The 21,674-nt window shown below is 39.4% G+C and overlaps 1 protein-coding gene across 1 annotated transcript in view; it reads left to right on the forward strand.

The window, feature by feature from the left end:
• The first annotated feature begins 860 nt into the window (after positions 1–860).
• Positions 861–21,674, forward strand: part of LOC122816047 (1-phosphatidylinositol phosphodiesterase-like) — a 79,076-nt gene continuing 58,262 nt past the window's right edge. Inside the window, exon 1 of the mRNA XM_044088876.1 lies at positions 861–953. Coding sequence (XP_043944811.1) covers positions 861–953 — 93 coding nt within the window. The remainder of the gene's footprint in view (positions 954–21,674) is intronic.

Consider the following 21,674-nt stretch of genomic DNA (forward strand, 5'->3'; position numbering starts at 1 on the left):
GACTGTCAATGTTTCTAATGATTCCAGAACTGTGACCAACAGTGGTGAGGAGGTTAATAATCAACAGAACAATGGTCCGGTAGAACAGCAATTTAACAACTGGAACAATGTGTATAAAAAATGGGAAGAATCAAGGCTTCATACAACTGTTAACCCCTTTGCATCAGTGGGTAAGCGGACTGAATTGTCTACTTCTCCTGTAGCTCAAGAACTTTGTTGCCAATTAGAAAAGTTATTGTTAAAACAAACGGCTACATTTTACAATTTGAATAGTTTAACAAGAAACCAGGAACTACAAATAACACCTAGAGGGCTGAGAGCTATTAAAAGTCCTTCGACTCCATTTGAACCAATGGAGGAGCAGGAACAAAGGTTCTAAGATAGATGGATAGCTGCGGCACACAGATGTAGTATGGAATGGGTAGCCATTCTAATAGAAAGAGACAACTACAAAAGAAATAAAATCTTGGAAGAAACTAAGAAATTGTGTGAGGAAGTGGCGAAGACAACATCAGATTTGGCATTGGAGACTTTTTTGATGAATATCAATGATCGTCTAGCTTCCTATGAGAAGGAACTGATACAAAGAAAAAAGAATAAATTGCAATGAGACTTACGTGATTATGAGAAGAAGAAGGCTTTTATTTTGTCAACTAATTCTCAATCCAAGTGACGCAAAGTGAGTTTTCAAAACCAGAAAACCCAGGGTCAACAAAGCAATTACAATGCATATTCTGCAGAAAGTGGGGCATGTTCTTTAGAAGAAGAAGAGCGTATTGATAAAGAATACCCCCCTCTACATAGACCTGGCGACACGGAATCTTTTCAATCTAATTTTCGAGGGCTAGGTACAGTGGAATATGGCACGAGAAAAAGATGGTGGCAGGGACATGCCAACAACAGGGACCAGGGCCAAGGCCCATACAAACACAGTAGATGGACTCATTGAACAGGTATTGCATAAAGTAGTCAATTTAAGAACAGACCATGATACATTAGATTCTTATATAATTAATTTATCCAATTATGTATTTGACAATGATGAAATTTCAGTCCTACAGAAAGGGTTAAAATTCATTCCAACTGTTTTTCCCAGAGTGCATGAACTTAAAATGGAAATGTTTAGATTAATTTGGAAGATGCACTTGAAAGACTATTTTTATAACAGTGAATTACATCATATGAGTTTGACCGACAACATTTCTGATTCATCTAGTGATAGTAGTTTTTATTCACGTAATTCAGATATAGAGAGTAATGCATATACTTTATTAGATACAAGTAAGATATCAGTTGAGTACATTTATGCCACCATTTAAGAATGTCAATATTTTAAAGTTCAATAATGCTATGAATTTAGTGATTGAAAAAGAGTTACATGAATTTGACAACATAAGTAAGTGTTATAATTTAACAAAGAATGAATGGAACAAGCTGAATAAGCTTGGAAAAAATGACAATATAGTTTTTAAACCTTCTGATAAGGGGGGTAAATTAGTTGTAATGAATTCAGATATGTATTATGAAATGTGTATGCAACATTTGAATAACGTAGAAGTTTATAAGAAGGTGGATATTATTGTTTTTGAACAAGCTCAAAAAGAATTTCAAGCACTAATTAATAATGGAGTGAGGTTGCATTATTTTTTAGCCTCAGAAGCAACAAAAAAAATTATTAATAAGGAAAACACAGTTGCAAGATTCTTCTGTGTACCAAAAATTCATAAGAATTTACGACATCCCTCAGGGCATCCTATAGTTTCGGCTATGGGATATTTTACACACAATATAGGATGTCTTTTACATGAAGTGTTGCTTAAGGAAGTAATTAAACTTCCTTCATATATAAAAGATACTTTTGACTTTTTGGACAGAATAAAAGATCTGATATGGTTAAGAAATATGTACTTCATAGTTATAGATGTAACCAATCTGTATACTAATATTCAGCATAAATATGGACTGGAAGCTATACATTTTTTTCTGGGAGACAATCCCAGAACAGAATATATTAAAGAGTTGGTGCATTTCTGTTTAAACAACAATATATTTGAGTTTGATGGAAATCTTTATCAACAGAAATAAGGCACAGCTATGGGGGCAGCATTTGCCCCCATGTATGCCAATATGTTTATGGGATTCATGGAAAATACTCATATATATATATAGAAGTACATTTTTTCAACAATATGTTAAATATTACTTTAGGTTTATAGATGACCTTATTTTTATATGTTATGATGGTAAGGAACAAGTAACACAGTTTTTAGATTTTTTGAATAATAATAAATTTGGTATTAAATATGACCAAGCGCAAGTTGATACGAAAGTTAATTTTCTGGATGTTACAGCTGAGGGAATAAATAACGAGAGAATTAGAACTAGTATACATAGAAAGTTTGATCAACAAAATTTAATGTTACAGGCGACTAGCTGTCATTCATCATACACCTTGGCCTCTATTCCGTATGGAGAATTATTAAGAATTAGGAGGCTATGTAGTGATATTAACAATTCTAAAGAGGAAGCAATAAAAACATTTAGAATGCTTCTAGATAGAGGGTATGAAGAACAAAATATAGTGGATAGTTATATAAAAAATTTATGAAAATTATAATATTAATAGAGTGACGAAAAACAAGGTTTATAAAGTTAATGGTAATTTAACATCAGATAATAACAGTATGTTTTTTGTTACTAAGTATACAGTTTTTTTAGAAAGATTTAATAAGATATTAAAACAATATTGGAGAATAACCAAGGGACAAATACATAGCTTGTCTGACATAGATTTGAGAATATCCTATCAAAGGGGACGTAACATACAATATTTTATTGTACATAGTAGATATAATAGACCTAAAGAATCGATAATAAATAATGTGAAAAGTGTGGGTACAAGTTCTTGTGGCAAGTGTTCTATCTGCCAATATTTGGTACCCACATTTCATTATATCAATGGGAAAAAATTTCAAATGCAGGGTTATTTTTCTTGCATAACTAAAGGTATTATATATGCAATAAAATGTTCTTGTAATTGCTTTTATATTGGTGAAAGCAAGAGAAGTTTGGGTGAAAGAATTAAAGAGCATGTTAGGGACATAAAAAATAAAAAAAATGACTAGCCCTGTAGGAGAACATTTTAATTCAGTTCACAAGGGTAATTTTGACAGTTTACAAGTAACAGTATTGGAACATATTTCTGTGTATTTTTCTAATGAAGATTTATTAAAATATTTATTAAGAAAAAAAGAATCAATTTTTATAATGAAATATAATACTTTGCAACTGATTGGATTAAACAAAGAATGTCATTGGCAAAGTTTTATTTAATTTTTGTCATTACAGTTTTAAAATGAAGTTGTTTCTGCTTTAAAAAAAAATGTTTCAAATAGTTAATTGATTAATTAGTTTTAAATTAAATATAAATTACTATGCTCAGAGCGAGCATTTTACTCTGTAAAGGCTAGTGTGGCCAAGGTGCTAGGAGTTTTACTTGTGAAGTTTATACTGTGTTGTGTTTTATATTGTACAAATGCTGTGGAATTATACAGATTTGTATCTGTGTACCAGCAGTTTTCATTGGTGAAATTTATATTGTGCTTCATATCTTCGTATTGTGGTAGAAATTCCAGATTTCTATACAGAACAAGTGTCGCTGGTTATTTGGCTGTGGTAATACAGACTTTTTCTTTTGTTGAATGTATTTACATTTGTTTACCAGGAAAGTCAGACTGGGCCAGAACCCCACTTTCATTGGAGGTCCGGGGAGAAAAGCTCCACAGAAATATAAGCAAAATACAATAATTAGATATAACAGTAGTATACAGATAGTAAGATGCAGAATATACATCATCTGGTTAGTCTATACAAAGGAGTATTCAAAACTGTCTTCTAGTACATCATCATCATTATCAGACCCCTTTTTCCCATTTTTTCTACATGGGGTCAGGGTATTATGTTAACTGTCGCCAACTCTCTCGATTCAGTGCTACACTCCTGCCTTCTTCAACACTCCTGCCTGGCTATCACAGATCTTCTTTCACACAATCCAGCCACCTCTTTGCTGGATGTCCTCACTTCCTCTTACCTTCTTCCTGTCTGTCCCAAATCATCCTCACCAGATTGTCTTCTGCTTTTCTACACATGTACCCAAACCACTGTAATCTGTTCTCTTTGATCTTTTCTGCAATCAGAGCTACTTTGGCTTCTGCTCTTATGCATATTTATGCTCTAGGCATATTTCTTCACCTGTCCCACAGTGTGCATCCTACCACCTTTTTCAGGCACTTCATTTCCATTACCTCTAGCTTCTTGAACTGTCCTGCCTCTCCTTCCCAGGTTTTTGTACCATACAGTAGTACTGGTCTCACCACTGTCTTGTACAGCTTACTTTTCAGCTTCTTTGGCATTCTTCTGTCATAGACTACATCTGATACTCTATGCCAGTTGGATGCAGTCCCTCTGATTCTAGCTTTGACCTTTTCATTAAGACTACCCTTCTCCTCAACCACCCCTCCCAGATACTTGAAGCTGTTTACCTGTTCCACTATCTTCCCTTCTATCTCTATTCTCAGCTTCTTCTGATTTCCCCAATTTGCTGCTATTACCACCATCTTATCTGTGCTTAGATTCATCATCCCATGTGCCTTCAGATTTGCATTCCATTCTCCTATCCTTTGTGAAGATCTAGCTCAGAATCTGCCTGTACTGCTACATCATCTGCATATAGCAGCTAAGTTGATCTGTCCCCTCCAACCTCTTTGCTAATGTAGTCCATCTCCAATAGGAACAGCAGTGGGCTCAGAGCTGAACCCTGGTGTACACCCGTTCCCACTGGGAACCCCTCTGTGAAGCCAAACACTGTTCGTACTTCTAGTAGATACAAGTTCAAAAAGAAAAACACACAAGCATTTCAGTAAAGATTATTGCAAGAATAATAAAATTAGTACTGTGTACATATTAAATAATAGTTATGAACAAATGAGATTTCCTTTACATATACTTTTTGAGTAGAAGTAACACTTAGGAGAGCGAGAAAATGAAGTAAGGAGTGGACAGTGTGACGAGAAAGTTATAGATATTTAGTCAGTCAGGTTTGGTGCAGGAGCAATGATAGTTTTTGGATAGATGTTCAAATAGTAGTTGTTTGAAATTGGTAGATTCATGTATGTTTTGGAGGGTGTGGGGTAGAGCGTTCCATAATTTGGCTACTTGATTTGAGAATAGGGCTTCACCATGAGTGTTGTTAGCTTTGTTTACTGTGAGAAAGTTTCTGTCTGCAGATCTTAGACTTTGTGGGCATGAGTAGGGAGCAATAAGTTCCTTGAGAGATGGGCAATTGTCAGGATGGAAGATGATACTGTGTGTGAATTTAAGTTGGTAGAGATGGAGAAAGTTAGGTAGCTTGAGCCAATTAAATTTATGTAGAGCAATACAATGGTGGGTTTGATGGGAAAGGCTGGCTGTAAAATGGGCTATTTTGTTGGAGTAAGTTTCCAATTTGGTTAATTTTGGTAAACAGGGAAAGCATAAGAAAACGTAGAAAGGAGGAAGGTTTTGGATATGGCTAGTCTGGTATTGTCAGTGAGGAATGTCTTGCTTCTGTAGAGTGAGCCAAGTTTGACGTGGACTTTCTTAATTGTGATGGCTATGTGTTTGTCAAATCTGAGTTTGTTGTCGATAGTCACACCAAGGAGTTTTGTGTGCTCAACAGGTTGGATGACTTTGTTGTTTGCTGAGAGAATGGTGAAAGGAGGGGTGGTAGATGATTGCTTGCTACTGGTAAATAGCATTAACTGTGTCTTTTTGGGGTTGAGGATTAGTTGTGATTTACTTAGATATGTTTCGATATTATTAAAAGCTTGTTGGACTACTATTTGGAGGTCTGGTAAGGTATCTGCTGAGCAGATTAAAGTGGAATTGTCCGTATACTGAACTACTTTAGCATGTTTTGTGGATGGGGTGAGATCATTACAGAAGATGTTGAAAAGAAGGGGCCCTAGTATGGATCCTTGGGGAACTCAGACTGAGACAGGCAGAAGTGGTGAAAGTTGGGATTTCCATCATACTTCTTGTTGTCTGTCAGAAAGATAGCTTAGGAACCAGTAGTCAGGGACTTAGGAATACACATCAACAGTAATCTAGCATTTGACCATCATTTGTCTACAGTAGTAAGAAAATCATCCTATGCTTGCCAACTTATAAACAAAGGCATTAATTCTAGGTCCAAAGAAGTAATTGTTCCACTGTATCTGGAATTCATCAGACCTATCATTGAGTACAATGCCCCCTTTAGTATGTACCTAACCATGAATATTCAACAACTGGAATGTCCATGGAGGTTCATCACAAAATAATACAAGACATATGAGTAACATGCCCTATGCAGACAACCTCAAAGCCCTATCCCTTTATTCTGTCTCCTACAGGTTGTTGAGGGGAGATCTATGTCTGGCATACAGGGCATTGTTAGACCCCACTCTGATGGACCTCCTGCATATCCACAAAACAAACGGCACCAAAATTACCCATTCTAAAGACTTAAACCTTGCTTGTTATATAAATGAGACCTACTGGAGGGACAGGTATGGATCCCAAAGACTGCCCCATCTCTCGAACAGGCTCCCCTTCCATGTGAAGCAGAGTTCCTCCCTAACCCAATTCAAATCTAACTTGGACAGTTAGATGGGGAACAGGAAATTCATCCTTAGTTTGGCACCTATGTCTCTGTTGGACACAGGCAGCCTGTAAATGGTTCATCTACCAGGGCCCTGCTTGTAAATGTCTCATCTCCTAAGCTCCTGCTTACAATTATCAAGGGTGCCAGAACTTGTCAGAGATTTGGAATGCATGGCTAGACTTAAAAAGGTCCTTGTGGTCATTAGCCTAGTAAATACCTATGAACCCACAAACATATTTAACATTGAAACAGCATTTTGCCTCTGCATTAGTGTTGCCTGAGGAAATCTGACAATTTTGCTTACATTGCGAGTCCATATTACCACACATGGCAGAAAATGAAAATAAAGCTACTTTTGCACAGTCGTACTGTCACCATGAGCAGTAATGGTGACAATGTCATTTCTATATAGATTTGGAGAGATGGTCTTCACAGTAACTTTTTGGAATTTAGTGATAACCCTACTGCAGTGCTTTTACATAAAAAAATGCAACACTGCAAGTGGGCTGTCTCTGCTAATGAGGCATCCTGGAGAGAGGCATATGCTATTTTATCCATATGATCTCACCTAGAACTGCCTGTGGTAAGGCATTTATGTAGCCAGACAATTCAGAGAATCACCTATTAGAACAGCCACTCCTAGCTGTTTGTGATAACAGCACACAGAGTTGGTGGAACACTAGACACCATTGATTATTCTGCATAATGCGCCTGAAAGGCACTTCAACACTATGTGTATTGTGAGAAAACATTAAACATCAGGAACTAACTGTGGCATCTTGTGCCTTAGTGGCACTTAAAACCTAACACTGATCATGGGTGGGGGAACCACTAGCCATAGGGATAACTTGGAAGATGTGGATCAGTGTGAACACTAGGCATGAGGGATACTCAATACAGCATGCCTTAAAGGCACTTAATTAAAAGAATGGTGCAGGGAGCCACTAGACACCAGAGATGCCATAGGTGTACCTTAAATGATAGTAAAAGTGATTCTATCCCTGTACCCTGTCACTAAATATATTTGTCCTCTGCACAACCCTAAACTCAGTAAGTGCTAAGAAAAAATGCTTCAAGTGCAATGCGGGAAAGAGAGTCAACTCTGCACCCTTGGCACACAAAGTTACAGCATTAACCTACTGTACTGACTGCTAAGTAAATGCAGCAGGGATTTTGTAGCATATAATGAGAATCTCAGGTTTATTCAATGCCTCCAACAGTTTGTTACAAAGGAGAGGGACATGGATCATTAAGCACACTTCTTGGCCTCATAGTGCAAGACATAGAGAGAAAGGGAAAATTAATGATAGGAAAAAATCATAGACAAAATTTAATTATTCCTCCTACCAGCTTAAGACTTTGCTAGGATACTAGCTTTTGCACTACAATAAATTTACTGAAGGATGTGAAGTACAAACTTCAAATGCCTGGCATTAAGGACGGACTATAATTATCTGGAAATTACCAGGGCATGGAAAAAGGATAAAATTTGGATGTTCTGGCAGCAGGGACAGCTATGGGGTATGTGGTGTGTGTGTGTAGTCTGTGCTAACATGATGCATTGGACTCCAATGTTAGCTATGGCAGAAAAGTGTAGACCTGTACTTGAGGCACTTCAAATACATGCAAATTAGTCATTAATGACATCTTTCTTCATGGCACCTAATGTGTCTCTGAATCAGAAAAAAATACATCATACAAACAAGGACTTTTACGACAGCCCTTAACACGAGCACTAGGTTTCTTTCTGAATTCATGGTTATATAATTAATTTATAAAATGCAACTTCTACATATTTAATTGAATAACCATTCATATGTATGATGCATGTTTAGTTTGCAAATAGATCCTAAAGGTCCTCAAGGAGTGCATTGATGTGTATAGTGTTTCTACCAATCCTTTTAAGATTGATATTGTTTAAAGGAAAACTGCACATGGGGCCAGATAACCTAAATCTGGTTTTGCCTTGATTATTGTGTCAAACACTTCAGTCAAAAAAAGCTTGCTATATATATATATATATATATATATATATATATATATATATATATATATATATATATATATATATATATATATATATCTATATATATATATATATATATAGACATATACATACATACATATGGTTTACCTTAATTTTGTTGAAAGCCGTATATGCAATGTGCACAACGTCAAAAGTACAGCTACAAAAAAACACAATGCAGATTTACAATGTGTTTGAATGGCAAATAAGCAAATACTTTTTTGCCATTAAACACATGGATCAACCATTAAACACATGGATCAAATGTTGAAAATGTTTTTTTTACACACACGTATATCTATCTCTCTCTCTTTCTATAGATATATATATATATATATATATATATATATATATATATATATATATATGTATGTGTGTGTATGTATGTGTATATATATATATATATATATATATATATATATATATATATATATATATATATATATATATATGTGTGTATGCATGTATGTGTATATATATATATATATATATATATATATATATATATATATATATATATATATACACACACACACATGGGTCCCCTTCACTACACCGGCACGCCACAAAGCCGACACCCAAAACACCGAGACCAAAAGACCGAAAACACACAATACCGACAACTCACAAAACCGAACACCATAACACCGACACCCAAAACACCAACACACAAAACATAAACTACACATTACACACAACTATATATGCACTAACCTTAACGCAAGCCCTAACCCTAAGGTCTGACACTGCCGCACACTTACCCTACCCGCACCCTAACCCTAACTCGCTTAACCCACCCCTAAACCTAACGTCCGTCACTATCGCACACTCACCCTACCCACACCCTAACCCTAACTCACTTAACCCGCCCCTAAAACTACAGTCCATCACCCGCACCCTAACCCTAAGTCCGACACTACTGCACACTCACCTTTCCCGCACCCTAACCCTAAATCCCTCACTATCGCACACTTACCTGTCCGCTCCCTAACCCTAAAACGCTCACTAACGCACACTTATCGAGTGGCGCTCACACATTGCCCATGTCGGTGTTTCAGCTGTCGGATTTCACCTTGTTGATCATCTGCTTCATTGGTCTTTTGGTCTCTGTGTTTTGGGTGTCGGCTTTGTGGTGTGTCGGTGTAGTGAAGGGGACCCATATATACACACCTTCATCTGAAAGTAAACATTGTCTTACAAAACACCTTTCACTAAAACTGTCTCACTACGATATTTGAAAGGGTGATAATCCTAGTCACTGTTCAGTGAATGGCAGCAAATGTCCACTATTGTGGTGGCATTTCTACTTTCAGAATAAAGGAGGTCAATGGCAAGTCCCTTGTCATATAAGTTAAAAGGGCTTTAAAGGTACAACTTTGATAAGCATATCATTCTCCTCATAAAATAACCTGCTTTTCTGCTTAGTGACCTAAATTATCCCTCCACTGACTTAGAAAGTATACCTCAATCTATGACCAAGCACAAAAGAACTACTAAGCTTTATAAAATTTAACAATGCCAGACAGACAGTAAAAAAGCCAGCTGGGGAAAGAACATATTTAGTTTCTTAGTATCATTCTTTGAAACACCAATACCAGCTGTGACAAATAACACATTGTACCCACCTTCCATTTCACTCTGATCACAATGTCATGAATTCCTTATTTACATCTAACCAAACCTAATAAAAAATGATAGCATCTTCAAGAACTTTTCATCTGGCAGTCATAGTGCCCTGAACAATTACCTTGCCTTGGCTAAAGAGCACCACATTATTAGGCCCCACATCCTACCGATGAATCATTCACAGCGTTCCACCCTTTCAGGCATAAAAATATTGGATAATTCTGCAATAATCCTTATTGGCAAAGTTTCAAAATGAACAAATTATTACACTGAAAGGAAAGAGCACACAAAGCCTTCAGACTCTATCCAACCCAATGTAACAAGGTCAGGTTTAACTGTATCAAAGCTAACCCACTAAAAAAATCAAATGTAGGAAAACTTAATTTGAGGTAAAATTTGTTATCAAGAAGGATAACACTGATAAGGTGTTCTACAACTGCATCCAAGAAAAATGAAGGATAGGAAACAGGAAAGTAGAACATGAGAATAAAATGGTAGCACTATAACAGAGTAAACAAATATAGCTAACACTCTAGCATACAGATTTAGAGTTTGTTTTAGGCCACAAAAGGGAACACCATCTACTCTTTCTCCTTGTAACTTGATCCCACCTGAAATTACATCTTTTTTTCTCAATGTTTTTATTCATTTTATAGCACAATGATTTAACAATGTAAAAACAAGAAAAGAACAGATAAACTATATACTCTATATAAGCTCAAAGCAGTTAACCCCCAATTACCTACTCACAGAACAGTAAGAAACACCAAAAACTTTAATCTCAGCAACTTCCAAAATGAGTTTAGAGCTTGCAATTGGTCTCTCCTTAAACTACTACCACTAGATGATGCAGTGGAATACTTTAATAGCAAATTCCTAGTCATCCTTAACTCCCATGCCCCTTCTCACTCCATAAGAATCAAAACAAAAACTGCACCTTGGCTCTCAAGACACTAAATCAAGAATCATACTTAGAAATAAAGCATGGGACACTTGGCATGCTACCAAAGACCCACAGCACCAACTTAGATATAGAAAACTAAGGAACAATACCAAAAAATCCATCATCCTTGACAAGAAAAACTTTCATCTCCAACTACAGCAGAAAAACTATAACAAACCCCAAAAGTTCTTTACCGGTTTAAACAGTTTTCTGCACCCAGGGCACACTGCTACTCCCACCCCAGCTGCATCTACTCACAAATTACCAGTAGACATTGCAAATACCTTCAATAGCTTCTTGAAACTATTTAGTCCCTGGCTAGCTAACTTATTCCTACCACCTCTATCTTAGATAATGAAACAACTAATCCCCCTCTCTCCTTTAGCTTTCAACCTGTTCCCATCACTCTAATCTGAAGTCTTCTCAAGAAATTAAAACCTACAACTCTTGCTGCTACATCCTCCCAGCAGAGTATTTGACAGCTGACGTTATAGATTACCCAATCTCTATCTTGATAAATAGAACTCTATCTGAAGCTTTCATTCCCTCAATCTAGAAAGTGTCCCACGTTATACCTGTACACACAGGTGGGAATTCCATAGAATTATCAAACTTTATACCCATTGCCATTCTATCTCCACTAGCTAAAATAATGGAAAACTGTGTCCATAAACAACTCATGCAACACCTTACTCAAAGGAATCAGCTGGCTGACTCTCAGCATGGCTTTAGGCCATACCACAGCACCACCTCAGCTCTTCTCTCTTTCTCTAATATCATTAACCATAACCGCAATACCAACCTACTTTCCTCCACTGTCTTTCTAGATCTATCCAAGGCCTTTGACATGGTTACCCATCAATTACTCAACCATGTCCTCAAAGTCTTCACCTTACACAACCACACCCTTCAATGGTTTCAGTCCTATCTATCTGGATGTCAACAGGATGTCCTTTGGTAAGATAAGTTATCATCCTATCTACCCATCACCTTAGGAGTCCCACAGAGTTCAATACTTGGACCCCTTCTGTTCTCCTTGTTTATCAATGACCTCTCCTCCACTATCCCTAACACAACTTGTATCCAATATGCAGATGACTCCATGTTGATCTGCTCAGCCACCTCTCAAGCAGAACTGCTGTCTTTCACCCAGAGTACCTTCAATACTTTTGAAAATTGGCTCACTAATCGATGTCTGTTATTAAACCCTAAAAAAACTAACCTGCTACTTTTCACTCCCACTCACAGGTCCAATCCTACAAACATTGCCATGATATCTAACAATGGGGCCATTATCTCCCCCATAGCCCAAACCAAGCTCCTGGGAGTCATAATAGACAACAAACTTACATTTGATGCACATGTTAATCAAACGATTAAAACAGTGCACAAAAAACTTGGATCCCTATACAGGTACAAACCTTTTCTGACTCCTCTTGCCAGAACTGCTATTACCCATTCTCATCTTCTATTTACACTCCGCTATACCTCCCCACTTTTCACAAACCTGCACACTACGGTAATTAACAAACTTTCCTGCTGTTGCAATCATATCGCTAGATTTGCCACTTGGTCAACCTATAGGACACACCACTGTCGTAATCTAAATCTTCTAGGGTGGATGGAACTACCTTCCCTACTAAAACCAACCAGCTCATAGCTGCTCATAAAGCACTGTATCACCCTGATAACACTCCAGCTCTCAAAAATATTATCACCCTATATAGTAATCACAGAAAACTTTGTTCATTCAATCAACTGATGGTAAAAACAATCAAATCCAATAACTCAGCTGCCTTGTTTGCCAACTAATTTGGCAAAACCTGGAATAAGCTCCCTGCTGACCTGATGCATCAAGCCTCAATTAAATTATTCAAAGATAACCTCAAAAAAAATGTTCACTTTCACTGGCTATGCTCCTGTACTAAACCTGACTAGCATAATCTCTGGGAATTAAAAACACTACACCAACTGTACCTTACATACTTAATGACCTAATGCAGAATTTTAATATGCTATTTTCTGCATGGTGCACAGTCCTGATTTAAAAAAAAAATTGTATAAACAATGTGTCTCGTACTCTATTTACTTAATGTTTGCTGTATTGCATTGTATTGTATTGGTTTCATTTATGTGTGGAGCTTTTCTCCCCAGGCCTCCACTGAAAATTGACATGCATCCAGTCGGACTATCCCAAGAAATAATATACATAGGAAAACACTTTTCTAAATGGTTAAACAATCTCTTCCATGTAATTAAATGACAAGTTGTGTTATTCATTCTTGCTTTTATAGTAGTAATCTCATTTCTACAAATATATTTCAATTTTAAAGACAGGAGCAGATTGGGATTTCCAGTTTTTAGTAACAATTTTCTTTGCTATAGAGAAGATTGTCCACAGTAAAAATATGTGATTTCTAGGAATGACTTCAGGAACAAGAACATTGAAAAGAATAAGGGAGTCAGAGATTATGCAGTTGTCATTCCATAAACCTTTACAAAGATATTTAAAGTCTAACCAAAATGGGGAAATTATTTTACAATTAACAACCACATGTATCCAGTCAACATCAGGATGTACGCATCTCCAACATTTCAACTCATCTTTCTTGTACATTATTGCTAATCTGTGTGGGGTGAAAAAAGCATATGTGTAAGAATTTCCATGTCTATACACGCCAAAACAAGGAAGATGTGTCCCAGGATTCACAAAGGGTTATTTTCCATGCAGGAGCAGTGTAGCCACTCCTGCACAGAAAATGGCCACTTAGCAATCCACGATCGTGCCATTTTAATGTGCACATGTGGCCCTACACTGTTACTGCATGGAACGCCATGCAGGATACTAATCACCTCATTTGCTGGTGAAAACCATATAAATGAGCTGATTTACTGACACACCAACCTGCCGGGTCTCTGTACAGGAACAGTGTTAGTTTCTGAAATGTATTCAGTTACTAACCGAATACATTTCTGCAAAAAACACAACAGAGGCATGTCAGCGCACAATAAAGCATGTATTAAAGTGGTTATGCATGTCAATGGCCAAATATATGGCCATTGGCATGCAAAACTACTTCAAAAAATAAAATTTAAACATTTATTTTTTTGGCCGATCTCAGCCACTGAGTGAATGGGAAGTGGTATGCTAGTGGGAGGGGGGGCCAGAAATGTAAACTTAAGGGAGCAAACATGAACAGTAGTGAATTCTGCATTTTTGCCATTATAGGCAATAGCATGCAGAAAGTAAACAATGCAGGGAACAGTGGTTGTTAAGGGGGAAGGCTCATGTGTAGTGCAATGACTAGGGCTTAAGGCAGTGGGGTATGTTAATGAGGGGACTTAAACCGAAATCACAAATTTCACCTAAGTGTCACACTGCACCTAACCATGTAGGTGCTCTAACACCACCGTATAAACAGGAGGAGCAACTGACATGAAAAGGGTGGGTCCCTATTACGAGAGCGAAAGTCTGTTTAAGCGAATCTGTAAACGTCGACACGTATTGCGCGAACCGGCATTACAGCGAACGTCCAAGTCTGTGAATTTGGAAATGTTGAATTACTATGGTTGGCCCGTCTGTGGTATAGCTCCATAAGGTAAGTGGTGCAATAGTTATGGACCTTAGGTTTAGGGTGCGGGTTAAGGTAAGTCCATAGATAGGTAATGTATGCAAGATTTAGTGTAGGATTAGAAGTAGGGTTTTGTTAAATGTATGTATGTGGATTATTTATTTTGTTTGTGTATATTTTCATAGGGGAAGTGTGTGGTAGTTACGGACCTTAGGGTTAGGGAGGGGTTAAGGATGGTGCATAGATAGTTGTATATGTGGGGTTTAGTCTAGGGTTAGAAGTAGGGTTTTGGTGCTTTACTTTAGGGTTAGAAGTAGGGTTTGGTTAGTGTATGTATGTGGTTTATTTATTTTGTTTGGGTAGGTAGTATGTAGCGGGTGGTGGTGTTAGCTGACTATGACAGTTCGAGATTTAAAATTTTGCAGTTCAGTGCGTTCAATATTTTCGTGGTTCACGCGTTCACATGTCGGTGTTTTGGTATTCGCTCAAAGGGACTTTCGCTCTGGTAATATAAACCCAAAAAGGGTGTGTGTCATGCTTGCTCTAAGCACATTGGAGCTCTGTTGGCCGGGTTTCTGCTTAGCTAAGCACAGCTAAGTGAGGGAGTGTGTCTGAGGCTGTATAGTCTAATTCAATGAACTGAGCAGCATGTTCACGGCCAGGGGAGTGCCATTTCTTGCTGTTTATAATAGCTAAATGGGCCAGGGATTAAACATGAAGGACACAGGAGAAGTAAAAGGAAATAGAAGAATGAGGGAAATGCAGTACAAACAGCAATATGGGATACTGCAACACACAATGAGCCACTGAAAGCACTCATTAATATAGCTGGTAGGTGGCTGCATAGCGGAAAGTGGGAGGAGATGTAAGTAAAAAGAATTATAAAAAAGGCAACAGCAGAATAAAGACAATCATGCACAAATTACCAGCAATGCCTCTAACACTCACAGTGGCCAAATCAAAGCCATGGGTAATATAGGTGGCACCTGGAAAGTATCATAGTCAGCCAATCATATAGGCAGCATCTGCAGCACCACAATATAAAGTATGGAAACACCACAAATTCTGCACCATTTGTGTATACATGTGGCGGACTTTTAACTGGAAAAATGTTAAGGGCTGCCCTTGCTTTGACCCACCAGTATGTGCTAGAGGCTGAGGGCGGAGAGTGGGATAATGCTGACATTCGCCACAGACCAAGGAGTAGGAGAAGAGTGTTCAGACCCAGGGTAACCTACCAGGGCCATATGATCTGGAGATAGTAGAGCACTACCGGGTGGACAGAGACATACTTCAGCATCTCATCAAGCTGTGAAAGCCTCAACTCAGAGCCAGAACCAACAGAAGGGAACCCATCCCAGTGGATACAAAGGTATGTTTAGCCTTAAGAATTCTAGCTACAGGTACTTTCCAAAGACCTACTGGGGATATCATGGGGGTCTCACAGGCATCTGCATCCAGGGTACTACACCAGTTCCTGGATGCCATGCTACCACATGCCAATGAGCACATTTATTTCCCCAAAACCCATGAGGAGATGGCCAGCAATGTGTGTCTCTTCCACCATGTAACAGAATACCTGGAGGTACTTGGTGCCATGGACTGCACACACATCCACATAAAAACACCACCTGGTGAACAGGGTAGGGTCTACATAAACTGCAAGGGATTCCCCTCCATCAACTGTCAGGTTGTTTGCCATGCCCAGGACATTATCATGAATGTGTGTACTGGGCAGCCCTGGAAGCTATGACTGCCACACCTGGCATTCGTCACAGCTGTACCAGGCATTTGCCAGTGGGGGCATCCCATAAGGCCATCTGGTGGGGGATGCTGGCTATGCACTAGAGAAGTGGATGATGACTCACATCAGAAATGCACACACACCCACACAAGAATGCCATAATGAGGCACACGCACAAACCAGGATCATTATATAGCATGTGTTTGGGATGCTCAAGTCACGGTTCTACTTCCTCCACATATCTGGTGAAGCTTTGCAGTACTTAATAGCCACATGTACACACATGTTCACAATATGTGACATGCTACACAATATGTTCCTGTGGAAACAGCTACAACAGGAACAACACGGGGAAGGGTCACACAGCCCACCACCATTGCCAAGGTCCCCACAGGCACAGAGGGTTTCATTGGAGGAGGCCCCTGAGCCTGCTCCCATAGGCAGATGGAGGTGTGCCCAGTATGCTTATTCCTTGGCAAAGAGGCAACTCATAGCACAGACACTGACACTGTAGGAACCCCAGGGACTGATGCCTCTGTCTGACTTGCAGACACAGTAAAATGGATGACACACACATCACATTACCTGTAACTTACCATGTATAGGCAGTGTACTGTGTGTATCCAACTCAGGCGTCCCTCAAACACTGTCCTCATAACTGCCACAAGCACAAGGTAAGTCAGTCTTCTCAACAATAAATGGATGGAATAGTATGTTCTGCTAGCATATCTATGGTAATGCTGCATGCATGCAAGGAATGGGGTGGCCTACTGGGACAGCAACGCACAACAGACAGCTTTGTGGGCCACCAGGAAATATCTGGCCAAAACTGACACCCACACACTATGCAGTAATAGTACACAAGGTGGCAAATCCCACTGCAGTACAGGTGTGGGGACAACTAAGTGGGAGATCACTGGCATGGATGTCAGGGTGGGGGTCACATAACCACCCCTCACACCTACACAGCAAGTCAGCTGTAGAAAACCACAGAATAATGTCTGGTAAAGGTACACAAATGGTGGCTATGTTGAACTAACCCCATACAGACTCACACAGTGATAGCACAGCAGGACCTACAGTTGCAGTAAGACTATGAAGGGTAAGAAGTCTGAAACTCAAATGTATGCCAGTACAAACTGACCTGGGCTCTGTACAGATATGCCACCAGTCCTCAAGACAGGGCACTATGGTATGGTAAATGGAACCAAAATGTAAAGCAAATATCAGCACAGTCTGTGTAAATGTGTAAAGTTGACAGGTGTGCCCCCCATATACCCAAACAAATGCAGTGACATATATGTTTGCATGGAAATAGAATAGCAGCATAGCACACATTGGCAGGGCTCTACAAATACACATAAAAACATGTTGCCTGTCCACAATATGCAGGGGTGAATGAGCTATATGTATGTTGGGAGGGAGGCCTAATGGTTAAGGTGTTTGCCTTACAAACACAAGGTGCAGGGTTTGAGTCTCACAAGGGATAATTGGCTAGAATTAAAATGGCTCACAAGGGCAGTTAGCTTAGTATTAATCTATGAACCTATGAAACTATGAACCTATGTGTGGTTAATACTGTCTGGATCTGGCCAGCTCATTCTCCTGGCAGTGATCTTGTACTGTCCTAGGTACAGTGCTGCCTTTGAGAGGGCCATGTGCAGATAACTGCAGTGCCAACTGTTATGCTTTTCAGTGACACCCACTGCTCTTCCACTGACATAACTGGAAGTCACAGTGCTATGTGGAATATACTAAACATATTAGTGACATCCTGAAGGATGTGTAGCAGAGCTGCCAAGGCTTTTGTGAATATAAGTGCTTTGTGTTACAGTTGCCAGTGGTCATTCTCAATAATCCTTTTTCTTATGTTTGCTTTTACAAATAATGGACATTCCTGCATAGTTTAATGCACTCTGTAACCATACCCATAACCCCGCAACCTCTGACAGCAAGATGTCTGGACAAGGGCAGAAATAAAAGTGGAAGAAAGGCACAATGATAGGCATGTGTTGTAAATATTGCCCTTACATACTGAGAAAGTTGGTAGGGTGATGGGTTTGCAGTAGCGGGAATGATCTGAAGGTTATGTATTCCGAAACAGTAATGTCTGCATTATTTTGTAACATCACACTTCAATCATAATCTAACTAACTTGTCATAAAAACACATGTTTATGTAGAAAGGATGAAACTTCTAGCCAAACACGTAGACAACCTGCCCAAAAATGTACAGTTCAGAGGTATGCACACACAAGGATATGACATCTCAGGTTAGAAAGATACCACACAAGCAGGAGATCCCCAGCCAGTATATCAGCATGTTGCTGGACTGTTTACACAGCTTTGTGTCATTACTACACTGCCTGAAGCCAAATCTCACAAATGTCCATGTTGGCCATGAATTTACATAGCTGCCCTCAAACTAGTTTTCCTCTGGTAAAGCACTGTGATAATATGATGATATCTGGCACTAGGTAATGACACAATACATTACAGTTTCAGACTACAGATATGTCAGAAAATGTCTGCTAAACAAAACAAGTACCCTGACGAAACCCCTGTGTACTCCTGAGAGCTATGGCTGTAGCACACAAAACCCTAGACTGGAGTTCACCTATCTCTGGAATGTAGTCCAACCCTAACTATAGAAGGTCACACTGGGCATGCTCCTACACTTAGAGAATCGCAGGACATGTTGGAACCCACATCGGAATATATGACTGTATTGTGTATATATGTCCATGCATACAGACAGCTATGTACACCTCAACTGCCCCCCCCACACACACATACACACACATCAAACAGGATTACAGTCAGCAAGCTGTAGGTGGCCCATATGTGATATAGCTGTATCTGTTGTGTCAGATACACACACATATATATGGGCAACAGATATATGCCAAGCATACACACACACATAGATGTGGGGAACTGAGTGACAGACAGTGATACAGAGAGAAAGAGAGGCACAGGGGGACACAGACAGAGTGAGTCACATACACAGATACACTGAATGCCATACAGTGATGTCTTGCTGTGTACAGTGGCATATCAGTTGTAAACAGTTGCACATGCCAGCACAAAAGGTGAGCCCCATTGTGTAACAGTACTGACATTGAGTTTACCTTATTTCACAAGATCTGCTGCTGTCATTCACCTTAGAAGTACTATTGGACACCAGTCACCCTGATAAGCTCTGTAGCATGTGTAATAACTGCTTAACATTATAACATATAACTAGATAGGTAGGGTTTCTAATCTTAATACTGGCAAGTGTGTGTGTGTGTGTGTATGTGCATGGCAGTCACGTATGTGAGAATGAGGGTGTGTGTGTCTATTTGTAGGTGAAACAGTTTTAGGCCATTCCCACCCACAGCACATCCCAGTGCTCCAGTTTATCAGTCTTGGTGATGTCATCCCCCTTATTGTTACCTTTAGCCAGCTGTCAGCCCAGTAAGCTCTGTAGCATGTGTGATAAGTGTGTAACACTATAGTACAAATCACTAGATAGACAGGGGGTCAAATCTCTGATCTGGCAAATGAGTGTGTTTGTGTATGTTTGTAAGAAAATCTATTTTGATAAGTCTCACACCTACTGGCCTACTTTATCAAGCCTGCTGATGCCATTCCCCTTATCAGCACCTTTGTCCATTTATCAGCTTGACAAGCTCTGTAGCATGTGCAATAACTGTGTAACACTATAGTACAAAGAGATAGATAGACAAGGGTTCTATTCTCAGATGTGGCAAATGTGTGTGGGGGTACAAGTGTGTGTGTATGTTTGTAATAAGAAGTATTTTTAAGTCTCACACTCACTGGCCTACTTTATCAAGCCTGCTGATGTCATTCTCATTAAGAGCACCTTTGGCCAGTTGTCAGGCTGGCAGGCTCTGTAGCGCATGTGATTACTGTGTAATACTATAGTACAAAGAACTAGATAGGCATGGGTTCTGTTCTCAGATCTGGCAAATGTCCATGTGGGGTATAAGTGTGTATGCTTGTATGAAGAAGTATTTTGATATGTTACCCACCCACTGGTCTACTTTATCAGTCATACTGATGTCACCCCCCACAGGTACATAAGGGTGTGCTAGGCTAATGGCCCTGGAGCCATTACAAGCCTAGGCCGTAGATGTGCCCTGCCATTATGTCACCCAATGTTTCTTACCAGTGCCTTCAAGTAGCGCCACTGGTGTGATCCCTGTGGTGAACTATTACCCATCCACTCAGGATCTCTCTGCAACAGGGTCATCTAGGTGCTTTGCTTGACATGTATGGGAAGTCTATTCCAGGGCATTTTTAGTCTCTGGGTGATGAACCTGACCCCCAGCATGTTGTGTCGATTGCGGTAATGAGGTTGAGGTCCCTGCAGTGTGTGGTGCAGAGATATTGGGATGTGTTTAGATGTAGCATTTGTAAAAGAGCTGGGTCAGACATGGCTTTTCAAGTCAAGCAGAGATCACCTCTATGTAGGTGACAACAGACAGAGAATAGCTGGAGTCTTCTGAGTCTGTGTAGGACAGGTGAATGCCTAGGATCCTCATTGTGAGGTACTTCTGTGCCTTCTCCATCTGTTGCAGGAGTCTACTGAGGTACATGCCAAATGGGCTATTATACATGCTGAGTGGTCTAATGAGGGAAGAGTACACATATACTATGACCTCTCTTTTCTTGGATGCAAAACCCTTGGTAATGACATGTGCCACATAGGATTTCCTGACCACAGTGGCAATGTGGTGGTTAAAGGACAGGTTGCTGTCAGCCTGTGTCCCCAGATCTCTAATAATGCCTACAGTGTTTAGTGGGCTCCCATCAATGTGGTACTTAGTGGGAACTGAGATTTTTACCAAAGGGGCTGATAAAGAATTTTGTGGTGTTAAACTACAAGCCATGGTTTCCACACCAGTCAGTGGTCTCAGTGAGGTCTTTCTGTAGGATGTCTGCATCACTTGTGGAGTCAATGATGGCTCCTAGCTTGCAGTTGCCTGTAAACTTGGTCAGCCAGAGTTCCTTTGTGTTGGTCTGGACTCCTGAGAACTAAATGCTGAACAGGAGAGTACCCAGGACTGATTCCTG

Source organism: Protopterus annectens, chromosome 1.part1 (assembly GCF_019279795.1).
Source record: "Protopterus annectens isolate FY-2018-M chromosome 1.part1, PAN1.0, whole genome shotgun sequence".
NCBI lineage: Eukaryota > Metazoa > Chordata > Ceratodontiformes > Protopteridae > Protopterus > Protopterus annectens.